The 14,629-nt window shown below is 34.5% G+C and overlaps 5 protein-coding genes across 5 annotated transcripts; 3 read left to right on the top strand and 2 right to left on the bottom strand.

The window, feature by feature from the left end:
• Window position 1: 1 nt before the first annotated feature.
• On the bottom strand, window positions 2-2,989 carry cubi_02548 (uncharacterized protein; the record flags this gene model as incomplete). Its single annotated transcript, XM_029019559.1, has 1 exon — window positions 2-2,989. One exon carries the CDS (start codon window positions 2,987-2,989, stop codon window positions 2-4), a length of 2,988 nt encoding a protein of 995 aa, XP_028874679.1.
• A 295-nt stretch (window positions 2,990-3,284) lies between these two features.
• On the bottom strand, window positions 3,285-4,376 carry cubi_02547 (EF-hands domain-containing protein; the record flags this gene model as incomplete). Its single annotated transcript, XM_029019558.1, has 1 exon — window positions 3,285-4,376. The coding sequence occupies one exon, from the start codon at window positions 4,374-4,376 to the stop codon at window positions 3,285-3,287; it is 1,092 nt and encodes a 363-aa protein (XP_028874678.1).
• A 520-nt stretch (window positions 4,377-4,896) lies between these two features.
• cubi_02546 (uncharacterized protein) lies at window positions 4,897-5,550 on the top strand (the record flags this gene model as incomplete). The annotated part of the gene is made up of 3 exons (XM_029019557.1): window positions 4,897-4,914; window positions 5,243-5,296; window positions 5,365-5,550. The coding sequence occupies 3 exons, from the start codon at window positions 4,897-4,899 to the stop codon at window positions 5,548-5,550; spliced, it is 258 nt and encodes an 85-aa protein (XP_028874677.1).
• A 1,004-nt stretch (window positions 5,551-6,554) lies between these two features.
• Window positions 6,555-11,591, top strand: cubi_02545 (formin-like family protein; the record flags this gene model as incomplete). The annotated part of the gene is made up of 1 exon (XM_029019556.1): window positions 6,555-11,591. One exon carries the CDS (start codon window positions 6,555-6,557, stop codon window positions 11,589-11,591), a length of 5,037 nt encoding a protein of 1,678 aa, XP_028874676.1.
• A 676-nt stretch (window positions 11,592-12,267) lies between these two features.
• Window positions 12,268-14,355, top strand: cubi_02544 (HEC protein; the record flags this gene model as incomplete). Its single annotated transcript, XM_029019555.1, has 1 exon — window positions 12,268-14,355. One exon carries the CDS (start codon window positions 12,268-12,270, stop codon window positions 14,353-14,355), a length of 2,088 nt encoding a protein of 695 aa, XP_028874675.1.
• Window positions 14,356-14,629: the final 274 nt, after the last annotated feature.

Genomic DNA, 14,629 nt, shown 5'->3' with positions numbered 1-14,629 from the left:
TTTACAATATAGTTAGCTTATCCCACTGATTATAAGCATTTGATAGTAACCAGGATTCAACACATCTGTACATAGACTCTGGAATTAAAATATAATTAGAACATTGGTCTCTTGAATGTCCAGAACGATTTTGGATGATAATATTGTGGAAAGCATTGGGCTCACATGCATTATATCTATTCATATTATAACGTAAGGATTTGTATATACAGGACCAAAGACTGGTAATCATTACAGGTTTCACAGAGGAAACATTACCAGATAAGGTCAGTTTCATTCCCAAACCTTTTCCTCCAATAGACTTTCCCATTCCAAAATTGCATGAATTACTAGATTTTGTGTTCGAGTCCTTGTCATTAAAACTGATATCTTTTAAATTATCAATTTGGTTATGTTCTATGATTTTACCATTTTCAGCAAAATTCCCATTAACTGGTAAATTCTTTTTTTCTCTTTGCTTTTGTTGTCCCTCCTCTTCATCAATACCCTCTTCTTCAAAATCTTGGTCGTTAAGTTCCTTGTTACTTTTGTTTTCTTCATCAAGGATAAACTTTAATATGTCTCTAATATAGAAAGATGCCAATTTGTAGACGGTCTTTACTGCTTGAGTTGAGAAAACAGACTTTTCTAAGTCTGGCTGAGTTCCAAACTTAACTACTCTACCTAGTCTGGAAGTACCGGATACCTTGTTTGAATTTTCAAATTTTAAGTTAAGTGAACCATCACAAGAAAGGAGATACCGACCATAACTATTAAGTTTTTCCGACCAAATATTAAGGGTTTCTGGAGATATCGACTCCTCTTCTAATACCATACATTTATTTTGAATGTTCTGGTTTGAAATTAATTTGGTAAGGTAAGAAGAAGGTCCAGTTATGTCAATCCCAATAAGGCCTGTGGCAGACTTAGATCTTGCATGTTTCAGCATTTGCAATAGAATATCTTCTTTTGCATGCATGTTGTAGTGTCCTCCATGTCTACTAATAGACTTTTTTGAATGAGAATGGGAAATCATGGAGCCAAATAGAGTACCATCATATATTTGGCTATTGGAGTTAATTCCAGATGAATACTGTGACTGTGATATTGTAAAATAATCAGATCTTCCTCCAGAAGCCTGGCTAATATTAGGATGGGAAATCTGACTTCGAGAATCTGGAAGTACTTTTTGATTAACTCCTGATTGCTTAAAGAGTGAAGAAGAAGCATTTTGCTGAAAGTATTCTCTAAGCATGTTTTCAAGGATTTCAACAAGTTGGCTGCTCCTCAAGATAGCTGTTAGACGAGCATGAAAATCCCTAAACTGGATGCTTTTGCTAATTAAAGATGAAACCAGGAAAAATACTGAATTAAGTTGTTCTTTTGGAACCAATCTGATAATAGAATTTCTCAAATCATCAGAAATATTATTTGGAACATTTACCTGGAAGCTACAAACTCCCAAATCTATACTTCTTGTTTTGTAGCCAATATTTGAGGTATGTTGTGATATGCTCTTAGACTCTATCTCTCCTACTCCATTAATATTACTAGAAGATCCTTGAGAGTAAGATTGAACATAGTTAGGATGTATTACCGAGCTGCTTGAGTTTACCTGTTGCTGAGAGGCATACTTGTGGTTCTGCTGAGAGTATGGCTTTGATCTGTACTGGGTAACACCTCCTGTTGTCCCTGTTTCTTCTGCCTTGTTATATAAAACATGAGGGCCATTAATAATTCCACGGTTTGCATTTTTTAACCCATTGTCAACCTGTCTCTGAGATATGTTTGAAGATGAAAAGTTTTGGAAGTTTTGTTGTATGTGAGATGCTTGAACTGTCCCTAAATTTGAGTGAAGGTTAGAGCTGGAGGAGGAATGCCTCTGTGTTTTAGAAAGTTCCGCTGAAGACTTTTGGGAAATTGATTGGATTCCTGGGTTTGTCTGAGAGTATGGGTGAACCAGTGGATGCGTCATAGGGTTGGAAAAGGATTGTTGGGTGTTATTCGGCTGGGAATGGCTGTAATACTGTGTCTGTGTGTTTTTAAGAGTCTGGGACTGAGTAAAAGGCCTAGATTGTGTCTGAGACAAAATCTGTGTTTGAGAATGCATTTGACTTTGAGAATGCATTTGAGTTTGAGTTTGAGTTTGGGTTTGAGTTTGATTCTGAATCTGAGTCTGACTCTGGGAATGGGACTGGGGGAAACCCTGTATGTATTGCTGGTGAGAGTGAAAGTATTCTTGACTACTAAGGTGTTGGTTTTGATGCTGAACCTGTTGTTTCTGTTTTTGCTGTTGCTGGTACCGGTGTTGTTGTTGGTGCTGAACCATAGGTCTAGGTTGAGATTGTGTTCTAGAATGAGATAAAGACCTTGTTTGGGATACCGACCTAGGCTGAGACTGAGAATTCAAATAAGAATTCTGCACCGAAATACCATGAATATCCATATACTGAGTATTAGCAGAAGAATCAAGATGATTCTGAATGCTTTGACTCCCAATATTCCCGCTGCTACTACTACCTCTATAACCCATCTCCATATTGTAAGAAGGCATATTGGATTCTTGGATAGCTCCAATGCTTGTACTCGGATTCCCATCCGGTTGAATATCACCATACTGTATACCGGCCTGTTGATTATGATTAATACCTTGGGGCTGGTTTACCCCAACTCTCAAGCTTGCTAAACTCTTTGCTCCCATTTGTCCAGGAATGCTTCTTTTCATATCATAGATATTTTGGCCAAAACTTCCCTGGTTTACCTTTTGATTTATTGAATGGCTACCATTCAAAACCCCATTATTGGTTCTTAATTGATGTTCAATATGGTCAGAGCCTTCATTTCCCATGAAATTTAGCCTTAAATTTGGAAGATTGCTTGCTTCTTGGATTCCATCAATACGATTTGATGAACCACTAATATATTGTGGTTGAATGGAGTTATTTGGCAGGCTGTAGTTCAAATTATTATCGGAAATATTATGATTTCTGCCCCCGAACCCTCCATTCATTTTGTCTCCAGAACAAATAACCAGTATTTGCTCCTAGATAACTTAATATTTTACTTATAAAACCTTGTTTTCTTTAAATTTTAGTAAAATATAAGGAAAATTTTTAAAGATTTGGCGCCTAAACTCCGGTATATGACAGTATTTGCACAAAATCAGCTAAAATAATGTAAATTGCATGCATGCAGAATAAATGACGAATTAAGATAAGAGAAGTGGGAAATTAGGAAATTTATGTTTATTTATTTTGAAAAAGGCTAATCTTTAGATTTCTGGATAAAATGCTAAAATATACAAATCAATTTAACTCACTAGATTTACTGTCTACCTTTTCCAAAACATCTTGAATATCAATCTTCTCATTAGTTCCACAGAGACTTGTAATCCAGGCTTCAGCACTAACCTGGTCTAGTTTAGCCTTCCAAACCATAAGAAGATCCCTAACAGTTTTTCTAGATACAATTCCTTTATTTTGTGCCCATTCTGAGTAGAATTTAAGCAAACATTTAGCGGCTTCCTCCCGATTCTCACAACATTCCGTGGCTTCTTTTGCAGCAATATCAGTTAATTCATTACCATAAGTTGCTTTCAAAGCCATAAGTAGATCAATTGTGGGAAGGAAGGCCTCACTATCAGCCAAGTCTCTTATAGTTGTTGAAACTTGGCTTACAAGTACTTTAGATGTTGGCATTTTTGTAGGTGCAGATTTCTTATTTCCAATATTTACCATTGGCTTATCAGAGGCCTCAATTTCCATAATTTTCTTGAGTAAGTCTTCATAGTATACATCACCTCCAATAGAAAGTTTGTCAAGAATAGCCTCAGCTTCTTCTCTAGTGAGCATATCTCCGCCAATACTTGTCAACCAAACAAATTGCTTTCTTGAGATCTTTCCAGTTTTATTCAAGTCGTAATTTTTAAAGTATGAAACCATGTAATCAATATGATCTTCTGGATGTGTAATAGATACAATCCATCTTTCAAAATCTTCATAAGTTACCTTATCTCCAGTTTCTTCTTTAAGTCTCTCAAGATCCGTATTAGAAGGTGCCAGACCCATTCTATGTGCTAAATGGCGTGTTTCTTCTAATGTGCATTTTCCTTGTGATGAAGCCTCCTCAAACATTTTCTTGATAATGTCTGCCTCTCCCTCATCTAATTCATCCCCGATGGAAATCATTTCCTCAGCATTTAGTGATTCTTGGGTTTTTGATGCTTTCTTATTTAAAGTACCAAGTTCTGAATCTTCATAATCACTTTCATCACTTTCAGAATAATAGCCTACAAAAACACCATATTCTATTCTTCCTGTGTTCTTGTAATCATCCATAACTACCTTGCACCCAGAAGTGCATGGTGCACATCCTGTTCCGTTTAATAATGAAATCATCTCTACTTCTTCTGCTTTGAATTTCTTTTTTTTATAAAAATGATCAAACTTGAACTACCTGTTAACAATATTTCTATTATTTTTTTTTCTTAATCAGTATTTCTCAAACCTACTCGCACTTATTTTCGTATTGCCCAAAATGCAACTTTCGGATAGTTAATTATTTACTGTGTAAATTTGTGTATATTTCTTGTGTTAATAATCTAAACTTAAATTATTTCTTTTTTCTTTTCTTTTATATTTTTTCTTCAATCCTTACCTTCTATACAGGTATCGAATAGTTTGCATTACAAGATTCAACATGCACAACTTCCCGCCGAATATTTCCCGCCTTTCTTTCAGCTAAATGGCAAAACAAGAAAAGGCGGTAATCACAAAGATTATAAAACAAAAAAAAAAATAACATTAATTATAAAAGCGGGAAATTTATTAAAGAATAAATAAAAAAAGGAAGAAAATTAATAGATTTTAATCTTTGTGTGTTTATTAACGGCAAGATAAGTGAGATTTAGTGGTTAAGATGCCTCCTTTTAAAATCGTGAGTTTTTTTGCAGTTTCCTCCCATACATTGCTTTCTTGGAACACTTTCCAAGAAATTAGGGAAGAAATTTATAACCAATAAAAATAACTATCTAATCCTAACCAAAATTTTGTAAACGAACTCACCTCGCTTCGTTTTAATAGTCTAGAGAAAGAATTGAATTTTCATTTAAAGATGCAGCTGTAAGTTCACTCTTTGATTAGATAACTCCTGGGATAAAATGTAGTGTGCACATAAATGCATTTTTTGTAATATTGGCTTTCCTTTACATCCCAATATTAAATATGCCTTAATTTCAAAATTATTATCTTATTTTAATCTTTAGGGAGGCGGGCCAACAATTCAAACCAGTAAAGTTGGAGAAATTGTCAGAAGAATGGTAAGTTTCTACTTTAGTTTTCTCTAAAGAAATTCTTACTCAAACTTTATTATTATTTGTAATCCTAGGGTTTGGCGCCATCTGAAAGTGAAATTGAGAGATTTGCTGCAAGTATTGGGCAGACATGTGATTTGCAGTCTTTTATCAAGTTTTGTGATTCTATTGTACATCCAGAAGATACTTTTGACAACCTGGTTCAATTTTTCAGATCTTATGATTCAAATGTAGGTCGAAAAATTCTAATCCAATTCTAAATCTTCTTATTAAAACCTTTTTATATAATAGAACACTGGGTCAATCACTAGTCAACAACTAACCTCTCTATTTACAAACACAGGGGAAGTTTTGTCTGAGAAAGAAATAGAAGCGCTTTTAAAGTAAGTTATGAAATTTTAATATGTTGCATACTCACATCTGAAATTTGCATGTATGCCGGTATGTAATTATTTGGTCTGCAAGTAAATACATGCAATTACTTTTCACTCCCCCACCCCCCCCACTACCTTTGTCTTCTTAACTTTTTTTTTGATTAGGGATTTCCCATCTAATGATGGAGGATTTAACTATGAGAATTTCCTGAGAACACTAGTTAGATAAATTACCTAATTTATGTTTTTAAGATGTATTATGTTACCAGTATGAATATGTTCTTCGAATGTATTTCATATTAAACCTAATTTATATGATAATTTCTATTTACCCAATAAATTGTTGTTTACCATGCACACGTAATCAATCTTTATATATAATGGTGTTTTTAATTCACAAACAAAATTATGAAAAACAGAGATTTTCAAGAAAATTGAGAACTGCGAACTTTTATTAGTAGTAAATTTAAGTAAAAAAAATCATTGAAACTTAGTAGAAAAAGTTTTTTTTCTCTTAGTACTCAAAATTGAAAAATTATATATTCAGATATAATTTGTGTGCATGCAGGTATTAGCATTCTATAGTCTGGTGAAAATTAGCCGAAAATACCCAAAAATACTTAAAAAATACGAAAAACCTTGAATAAAAGGGTGCATTTCCTTTTTTTTTTTTTTTAATTTTGTTATGGTTATTCTTAAGATTCCTTGAATTAAAATTATCAGAATTTCAGTCAAATTACTACTTAATATCAAGAAAATGTCTATCTAGACCTTTTCTAGATTGGAAGAATTTTGAATAAAAAGCCAAAACCAATCAATGAAAAAAAGAAAAAAATTATCCTTAATTAGAACTATAGTAACAATTATTTAACTGGAAAAATTTATCAAATATGAAGAAATCAGGAGTTCCAGGGAAAGCTCCTCTTTCTCCTTTAAAAGGAAAGAAACAGCTTCCCACTACCAAACCACCTGGAGGAAAACTTCCAGCAAAAACTCTACCATCTACAGCACCACCATCCGCTCCACCTCCACCTACAACTTCATCTCCACCTCCACCTCCACCTCCACCTCCACCATCTGCTCCACCTCCACCTAAAACCTTACCTCCACCTAAAAATCCACCTCCACCTAAAACTCCGCCTCCACCTAAAACTCTACCTCCACCTAAAACTCCACCTCCACCTAAAACTCCACCTCCACCTCCTACCTCTACTTCCCCTCCTCCTCCACCTCATCCTCCTTCTAATAATCTTCCAAAATCACCCCCAACTTCGAGTTCTCCACCTGCTCCAACTCCTTCAAAAGGACCTCCTAGTCCGCTTAAGCTAGCTCCAAAAACCACAACAGAGACAAAAACCACAGCTAAAATAAAGGCACCACTAAGTAGTCCTGCTCCTTCAAAAAACGTGGCAGCAAAACCAACACCAGGAAAGACTGTTGTGAAAAGCATTAGTAAAGATTCTAAAACCAGTAACGCACCTCCCAAATCAACTGAAGTACCTAATAATGGAATTCAAATTAAAAAAGAAAGTAAGTTATTGAATAACAACCTCTCTAAAGATGGACACTACCCAGAAATAAGCAATAGAAATACTTTTGTAGAATCCACCTTACCTTTTGATGTTGGCCCTATTAAACGTCTACTTTTTCAAGACAAAAGTTCGGAAAAAACCAACACAAAAAGAAGGGATAGTAAAAATGCTCGGATCTCTCAAAGAGAAGATGATATGTTTAATCTTCATGTTAGTGTATTAGATCCAGCCTTAACTGAGGCTGCTGAACATTCTTTGGCAGCTTTAAGCCAAACATTTAAAGAAGAGTTTGCAAGCAGACACTTTACATTAACAACTTCAGAAAAGAATAATCTTTTGTTTGGACAAACAACAAAAGCCAGACCTCAAATTGTGAATGAAAAGTTTGAAATCATGACAGACTCTCTCCTTCTTTTGCAACGTCTGGAAGAATCACGTGGTGATGGAGAAATACATGAAATCCAAAGAATTATTCAAAGACTAAGAGCTTCAGCTTTAGAGAAGTTTATGAAAGCTCAGTATTCTGATGCTATGCTAAATGCTTTGCATTGTTATGAAATATCCAGAGCCTTTTTATCCAAGTACCTTGGTCATCCATTAGAAGGTATAATGGTAGTAGAATTGATCATTATTGCAAAATGTTGTGGTTTAACAGGGGAGTTACGTAAAGGAGAACAATATCTTAAAGAACTTCGATTTCTTGTAGAAAACACTATTCTAGCTGTAGCAGATCGTAAATCTGAAAATAAAAATACTAAGAATGATTCTTCCCATATTAAAAGTATTTCAAGTATATCAGGATCTAACTCTGGTTCTGGAAACTCTGCTCAAAATACTACAGCTATAGGACCATCTATTTCATGTGATCCTTCAGTACTTTGTAGTCTTGTACTTACAGTTTCAGATCTATGTAGTATGTATAGGGATCATGCAACATCATCATTTTACCTTGATAAGTATCTTTCATTAGTAAACGAAGTTTATGGTCCAACAGATCTAGTAATGAGTGATGCATACTCTACAGCAGCAAGCTATTATTTCAGAACAAAGAACTTTGAAAAGTGCAAAGAAATGCTTCATAATTGTCTGGAAATTAGAAAACAGGTTCTGGGAGATCATAATAAGAATCCTCCTCATCCTCGTGTAGCTGATTGTTATTCAAACTTAGGATTAGTATACAGAATACTTGGAGACTGCCGTCAAGGAGTGCAACATATAATGGTTGCTTTGGATATGTTAATGAGGATTTATAACAATAAAGAGTTTCCTTTAGTACAAGACAACATCCTGGCTTTGGGATGCATTTTTCATCAAGCTGGAAACTTTAGATATGCTCTAGAGTTATATAATGAGGTATATAGATACAGAAGAGAGAACTTAGGATTTGATCATCCTGACACAAAATATGTTTTAGAGCTGATTACATTATTGGATGCAGATACCCAAGTATACTTAACAGAAAACGTAAATAGCTGTACAGAATCTTATATTTCTCAAGAATTACAGAATAAGTGTATTGATACAAGGGAATCATTAGAATCAAGAGCAGAAAGATCCTTAAAAGAAATAATAATAGATGCTTTAGGAAAGTCAAGTAAGCTAGAACGGATAATGTATGAGGAATCAGCATTATTGGCAAGCCCAATTTGCCCAAGTATTGACCAGTTAAGGTATCGGCAATTAGAAATGTTTCTATTTGACCCAAGGAATACGAAAGGTCTGAATAAAAATACTCCATTTTCAAATAATCAGACTCAGCAACTACTATGTACTTCAAGGATTAGGGCACTACATGGAGAATCTTTTCAGAGTATGGCAGTGAGCTCAACAGCAATTCTACCTCACTTAAAAGTAAGGATTACTGGACCAGATCATCTAGGAGTTTCTACTATGCTTTCCCTTCCTCCCTTCTGTAAGACAGAAAGAAGAAGGTTACCAATTATAAACATTCCAAAGCTAACAAGAGGATTCCCAGTAATGGGAGATCAATCAGTGGTAATGACAATAAATGAGGAAGCTCAAGGAATTTTGGAAAAGTGGGAGATTCCAGAACCATGTATAACCCCTGAAGGAAAATTAATTTCTCAAATAGAGAAAGATGAGAAGACAGGTTTGTTGTTATACTTGCCTCTAGTAGATTATACAGGAAAGGAGGAAATGAAAGCTTATTTCAAAGAAACAATATGGATTCCAAATGCCTTGATTCCTTTAGTTAGACAAAGAATCAAAGACAAAGAAGAGGCTAAACAAGTTAAAGTAACTCAAAATCATGTAATAGGTATTGAGCAACAACTTCCACAGAATGATATTTTAGGAAAAATCCGAGGAGCTAAGCCTGACGTGGAAGAGTCTAATAGTGGAAGGCTGCCTTGTATTTCGTTCTTGGATGGCGAGGGTAATGTAATAACGAAACTTCCCTATGTAATAGATCTTGAACCATTTGTGTGTGCCTCAACAAGAATTGCGTTGAGTACATCTGCAAAATGGGGCCTTCCTTCTCCCGACTCACAAAATGTCATTGAACTTCTTAAGGGTAGTGGAATTGGCGCTCTTATTAGTTCAATGATCCAATATAAACCTTCAGATGGAGGAATTTATAGTAGTATTGTAGGAGCGAGCATGAAATCAGGAAAGGCATTATCAGGGTTGCTGGATGGTATTGGACAAATGGACAACATTATTGGCAAATCAACAGCACCTCAAAGCAAAGAAAGTGCTCCTGAAGAGCCAAAGGCGCCAAGCACCGAATCTAAGGCGCCACCAAAGGCGCCACCAGCAAAAGGGAAGGGGCCGCCAACTAAAGGGAAGGGACCTCCAGGAGGAAAGGGACCACCAGGTGGGAAAGGTCCACCAAGTGGGAAGGGACCCCCAAAAGGAAAAGGAGGGAAAATTGGAGGAAAATCAGGGGGTGGAAAGTTCAGTGGTCCAGAGTCAAAGACTAAGAAGTTGCATTGGGATAAAGTTGAAAATATTCAAGGCACAATTTGGGATATTAAGGAGCCAATTAAGTTGGACTTTGGAAATTTGGAGGAAGTATTCGGTATAGAGTCGGCAAAGCCAAAAAAAGCGGCAGAGGCATCAAAGAAACCGAAGGTTATGCAAATTTTACCGGATTCGAAGAGAGCATACAATATGAGTATTGCATTGTCAAAGTTCAGTGCATATACATTCCAACAGCTACGTGACGCAATATTAGATCTGGATAAGAAGATTTTGGATACAGAGGCTACGGAAGCTTTAATTCTAATGATTCCAACACCGGAAGAGTTTGCAATTGTAAAGGAATATATTGATGCAGGAGGAGACTTGACTCAACTGGACAAGCCTGAACAATTTATAGCTGCAATGATTGGTATTCCTATGTTTGGTGCTCGTTTAAATGCTCAACTTTTCATTCTTTCATTTGAGAATTCATTTAATGATTTAATGACACCTTTACAAGAGTTAATTACAGTTTGTAATGAAATTAAGTCAAACTCAAAGCTTAAAAAGGTATTTTCTATTATTCTTTCTGTGGGTAATATTTTAAATCTTAATACTGAAAAAGGTGATGCTAAAGGTTTTAGGATGAGTTCACTACCAAAGTTATGTGAGGTTCGTTCGACTACCAAACCTATAAAGACTTTATTGCAATACATCACGGAAATAATTTGGAGAGATAAGCCAGAATTGCTTTCTTTGGCAGAACCTTTTGCTTTAGTGGAGAAAGCAACAAAATGTGATTTGGGTGTAATAGAAGGTGAGATTAACTCACTAAATGGGTCTTTGAATAAAGTTACAGAAACAATGAAATCAGCTCAGAAGGATAATGAGAGAGCTGGTCCTATGGGAGAGAAGGATCCTATTGCTAAAATTCTGGCAGATTTTATATCAGATGTTGAGCCTAGAATTGAGGATTTAGTAGTGACTATGAAATCAGTTAAGGAGAATTTGGAAAAGATGGCTTTGTACTTAGGAGAACCACAAAATACAATTCAAAGAATTGTTTGGCCGGACTATTTCCGTATTTTGTGGAACTTCATTTCATCTGTAGATCTTGTGCGTAAAACAAAGTTAGAAGAAGAACGAAGATTGAAACAAAAACAAGAAAATCTTGCAAAGAGAGAAAAGAGTACAAGTACAGTTAAGCTCAAACTGTCTGAGAAAAAGTCTCTCTCACAACCTAAACGAGGAAACGCTGAATCTAGGCCTACATTACAAAAGCAAAAGTTGACAGTAACTATGGCGCCAAAGGCAAATGCTGTAAAAACTAGCAAGCTTGATGAAATGGCAAGTTGGTTTGCAAATGAAGGAGAAGAAACACAGACTCCATCATTCCTACAAGAAGCCTTTAATCAACCAAATGACACTAATGTGGTACTTACTGATTTGGATATTGATGTGGACTTATGGTAGATAAAAATTTTACTTACTATTGAAATTTCAATATCACTTTTATTCATTTTCATGCATTGTTTATTTCACAGGAGTTCCTGCCAATTAAAAAATGTTTATAAAGCAAACAATTTACTTTGCATGCAGAAAAAAAAAGGATGTGCATGCAAATCAATGAATGTATCTATAAATATATTATTACTACTAGATGTAGATGTAGTTTCAGTTTTATTTAATTAATTTTAGTTTAATCGTAAAAGGCGAAGTATCTCATTAATATTTTAATTAATTCAGTTTATGTGAAGTATATTGCCTTCTGGCTAATTTTTGTTCTAACTTCTCTTTGCTATTACCAATAATGAATTAAATTTGATATTTCTAATAATCAAATGATGATTATTTATTGTAAATATTTAGCAGTAGTTTGTTCAAATGTATTACGTGTTGCATGTAACTTTGCATAAATGAAAATACCCCACAACATTTTGGGCGGGCTTGAGCCAACCACATATTATAGTGGTATTTATGAAAACATGTTTTAAAGAGAAATATCTGGATAAAGTAGCAATAAATTGGGTTAAATAAAAATAAATAGACTATATATAAATTGGGGGAATTGTAAGTCTTCTTTTGAGATTGAGCAAAGAAGATTAAACTGGGCCAAAAAGTAGAGAATTAATGTTGGGAACTGAAAGAAATGTCGAGTAATGTTTTTCGTTCTTTTGGCCAAAACTCGATGAGAAGAACAACTGGGTTTAGGGAGAATTCGGAAAATGGGGATCTTAATGGCCAAGATGTTTCCATGACCTCGTTTTCTATAGGGAATAATAAGACTCAATCGCCCACACATTTTGCCACGTCATCATTGCTAATGAGAAATGGGAATAGTAGTATAAGCAATGCAAATAATGCTTGGGCATATTCATCATCTAGAGGTGGGAATTCCCAAAGAGGAGTAAGTACAGTAGGACCATCTTCAATGACTGGAAATATGAACTCAGCTGCTGCATCATCGTCAAAAGGTAGAAGTATTTCGGATAGCAGAAGAGAGGGTTTAAAAACAATATTAACATTTTTGAGTAAGAGAGGATACCCAAATCAGATAAATCCAAAGACTTTAAATAGTCCAACAAGAGCTTTATACTTGGAAGTTTTACAATTTATAATAAGTCAATATGATTCAAGAATAAAGATATCTAAGCCAGATGATGAGATTCCAAGATTTTTTAAAGATATCGGATATCCTATAACGATAAATAAAACTACTATAATAGCACCAGGAGCTCCAAATACCTGGCCACAACATATTGCAGCAATGACGTGGCTTTGTGAGTTATTAGATTATGAACAAGCCATTTTTCCACATTTGAATTATAGCAAGGATGGAGAATTTGGAGGTTACATGGCGGATACATCACTAACAAGTACTTTGTCTAATATTTTTCAACATGCAAATTCGAATATTTCTAATGGTTTTACAAATTTTGAAGGAAATAACGGTAATTTAGATTCGTCAAAGTTATTATCTCAGACATTGAATAGAAGGTTAAATGAGAGCTATAAATTATTCCTAAATGGCCAAAATGATGGTGGATTATTAAATGAAACTTTGGAGGCTTATTGTAGGGAAAGGAAGAATCAGGCTCAGCAAGCATTAGAAAAAAAGAAACACGAACTTGAACAAATGAATATGGAAATTCAAAAAATTAACCACGAATTACAAGAGGGAGAACTATTACTACAAAGGAATCACACACTTTCTCAAGACCTATTAAAAATGGAACATGCTGTTGGCCAATGCCAGAATTCTATCAGGCAAATGGAAAATTCTTGCAATGATGCAGAAAATATTTTGAACATAAAAAAAAAAGAGTTGAGGGATATTGAAGATGAAATAGAAAAACTACAAAAGAGAATTGCAAATCAAGGAATACAAAGGGATGATGTTTCCAGAGTTTATCAGGATATGAAAGTTAAGAGGCAGACAATAAGAAATTTAAGAACAGAAAGAGAGAACACAGAAAAAGAAAACTGGGAAATTGAGTTGTCTATTGAAGAACATTCAACTAATTTGTTTAATTTGAGCCGAGTCTGGAATAGTATATATCAGGAAATCATTAATATTACATCTAATGAAATAAGAACAAATGAAGTTTGTTCCTTTAATTTACTTCAGCCATTATCTTTGAATGTTTCATATTCAGGAAGCCATGATAAGTCAGAGGGAGTGAATGGAATAATTGGACAGAATTGGAGTAATATGAAACATAGTTGCAAAAGGTGCATTGTTGAGGTTGAAATGTGGAAAAGAAAATTGAAAACACAAGAGGTTCAATTCAGTGAAATAATGAAGAGTACAAAGGATACTATAATACAAAAGAAACAGGCATGTGATGCTTTGGAAAAAAAAATCAAGAATTTGGATGGAGATTTGACAGTTTGTGATAAGAGAGAAATGAGACAACTGGAGCAGATTCAGGAAAAAGTAAGGAGCTACAAAGCAGAATTTGATCAGAATAGGGATGAGGCTCTAAAAAGGTTAGAAAAGGCAAAGAGCCGAATTATTCAACTTGAGCAACAAAGTAACCTTCAAGAAAGCCATTCTAGAAATGAAATTATCCAATGTAAACAAGTTATCCAATCAGACGCTGAAGCAATCTTCAAACTTAAGGAGTTTATTGTTCAAAGTCTATCAAATTCTCTGAATTCAATTTCCCACTTAAAAAATCAAACAAAGCTGAAAAATAATTCCAAGCTAATTGAAGTAGAAAAATGGAAAAAATAAACAGTCATTTATTTTAACTTATAATATTTCCTTTCTTTCCTTTTAAATTAATAATGCAAAAATAAGAATATCATAATCATTAGATACGTGTTAATTACATGTGGACATAATCTATTACGTGTACATGCACATTTTTTTCTATACCGGCAATCATGTACAGATTTTTCGCATTAAAGTGAAAATAAAATATTCAGAGGCGCCATTATTCTCAATTTAGTGAATATTTAAAAAAAAAAGAAAAAGTTGCTTTACAAAAAGTAAATAGTTTGGGTGA

Source organism: Cryptosporidium ubiquitum (assembly GCF_001865345.1).
Source record: "Cryptosporidium ubiquitum isolate 39726 chromosome Unknown contig_13, whole genome shotgun sequence".
Taxonomy (NCBI): domain Eukaryota; phylum Apicomplexa; class Conoidasida; order Eucoccidiorida; family Cryptosporidiidae; genus Cryptosporidium; species Cryptosporidium ubiquitum.
The sequence above is the reverse complement of the archived record's forward strand: the minus strand, read 5'-3'. Positions and strand labels throughout refer to the sequence as shown.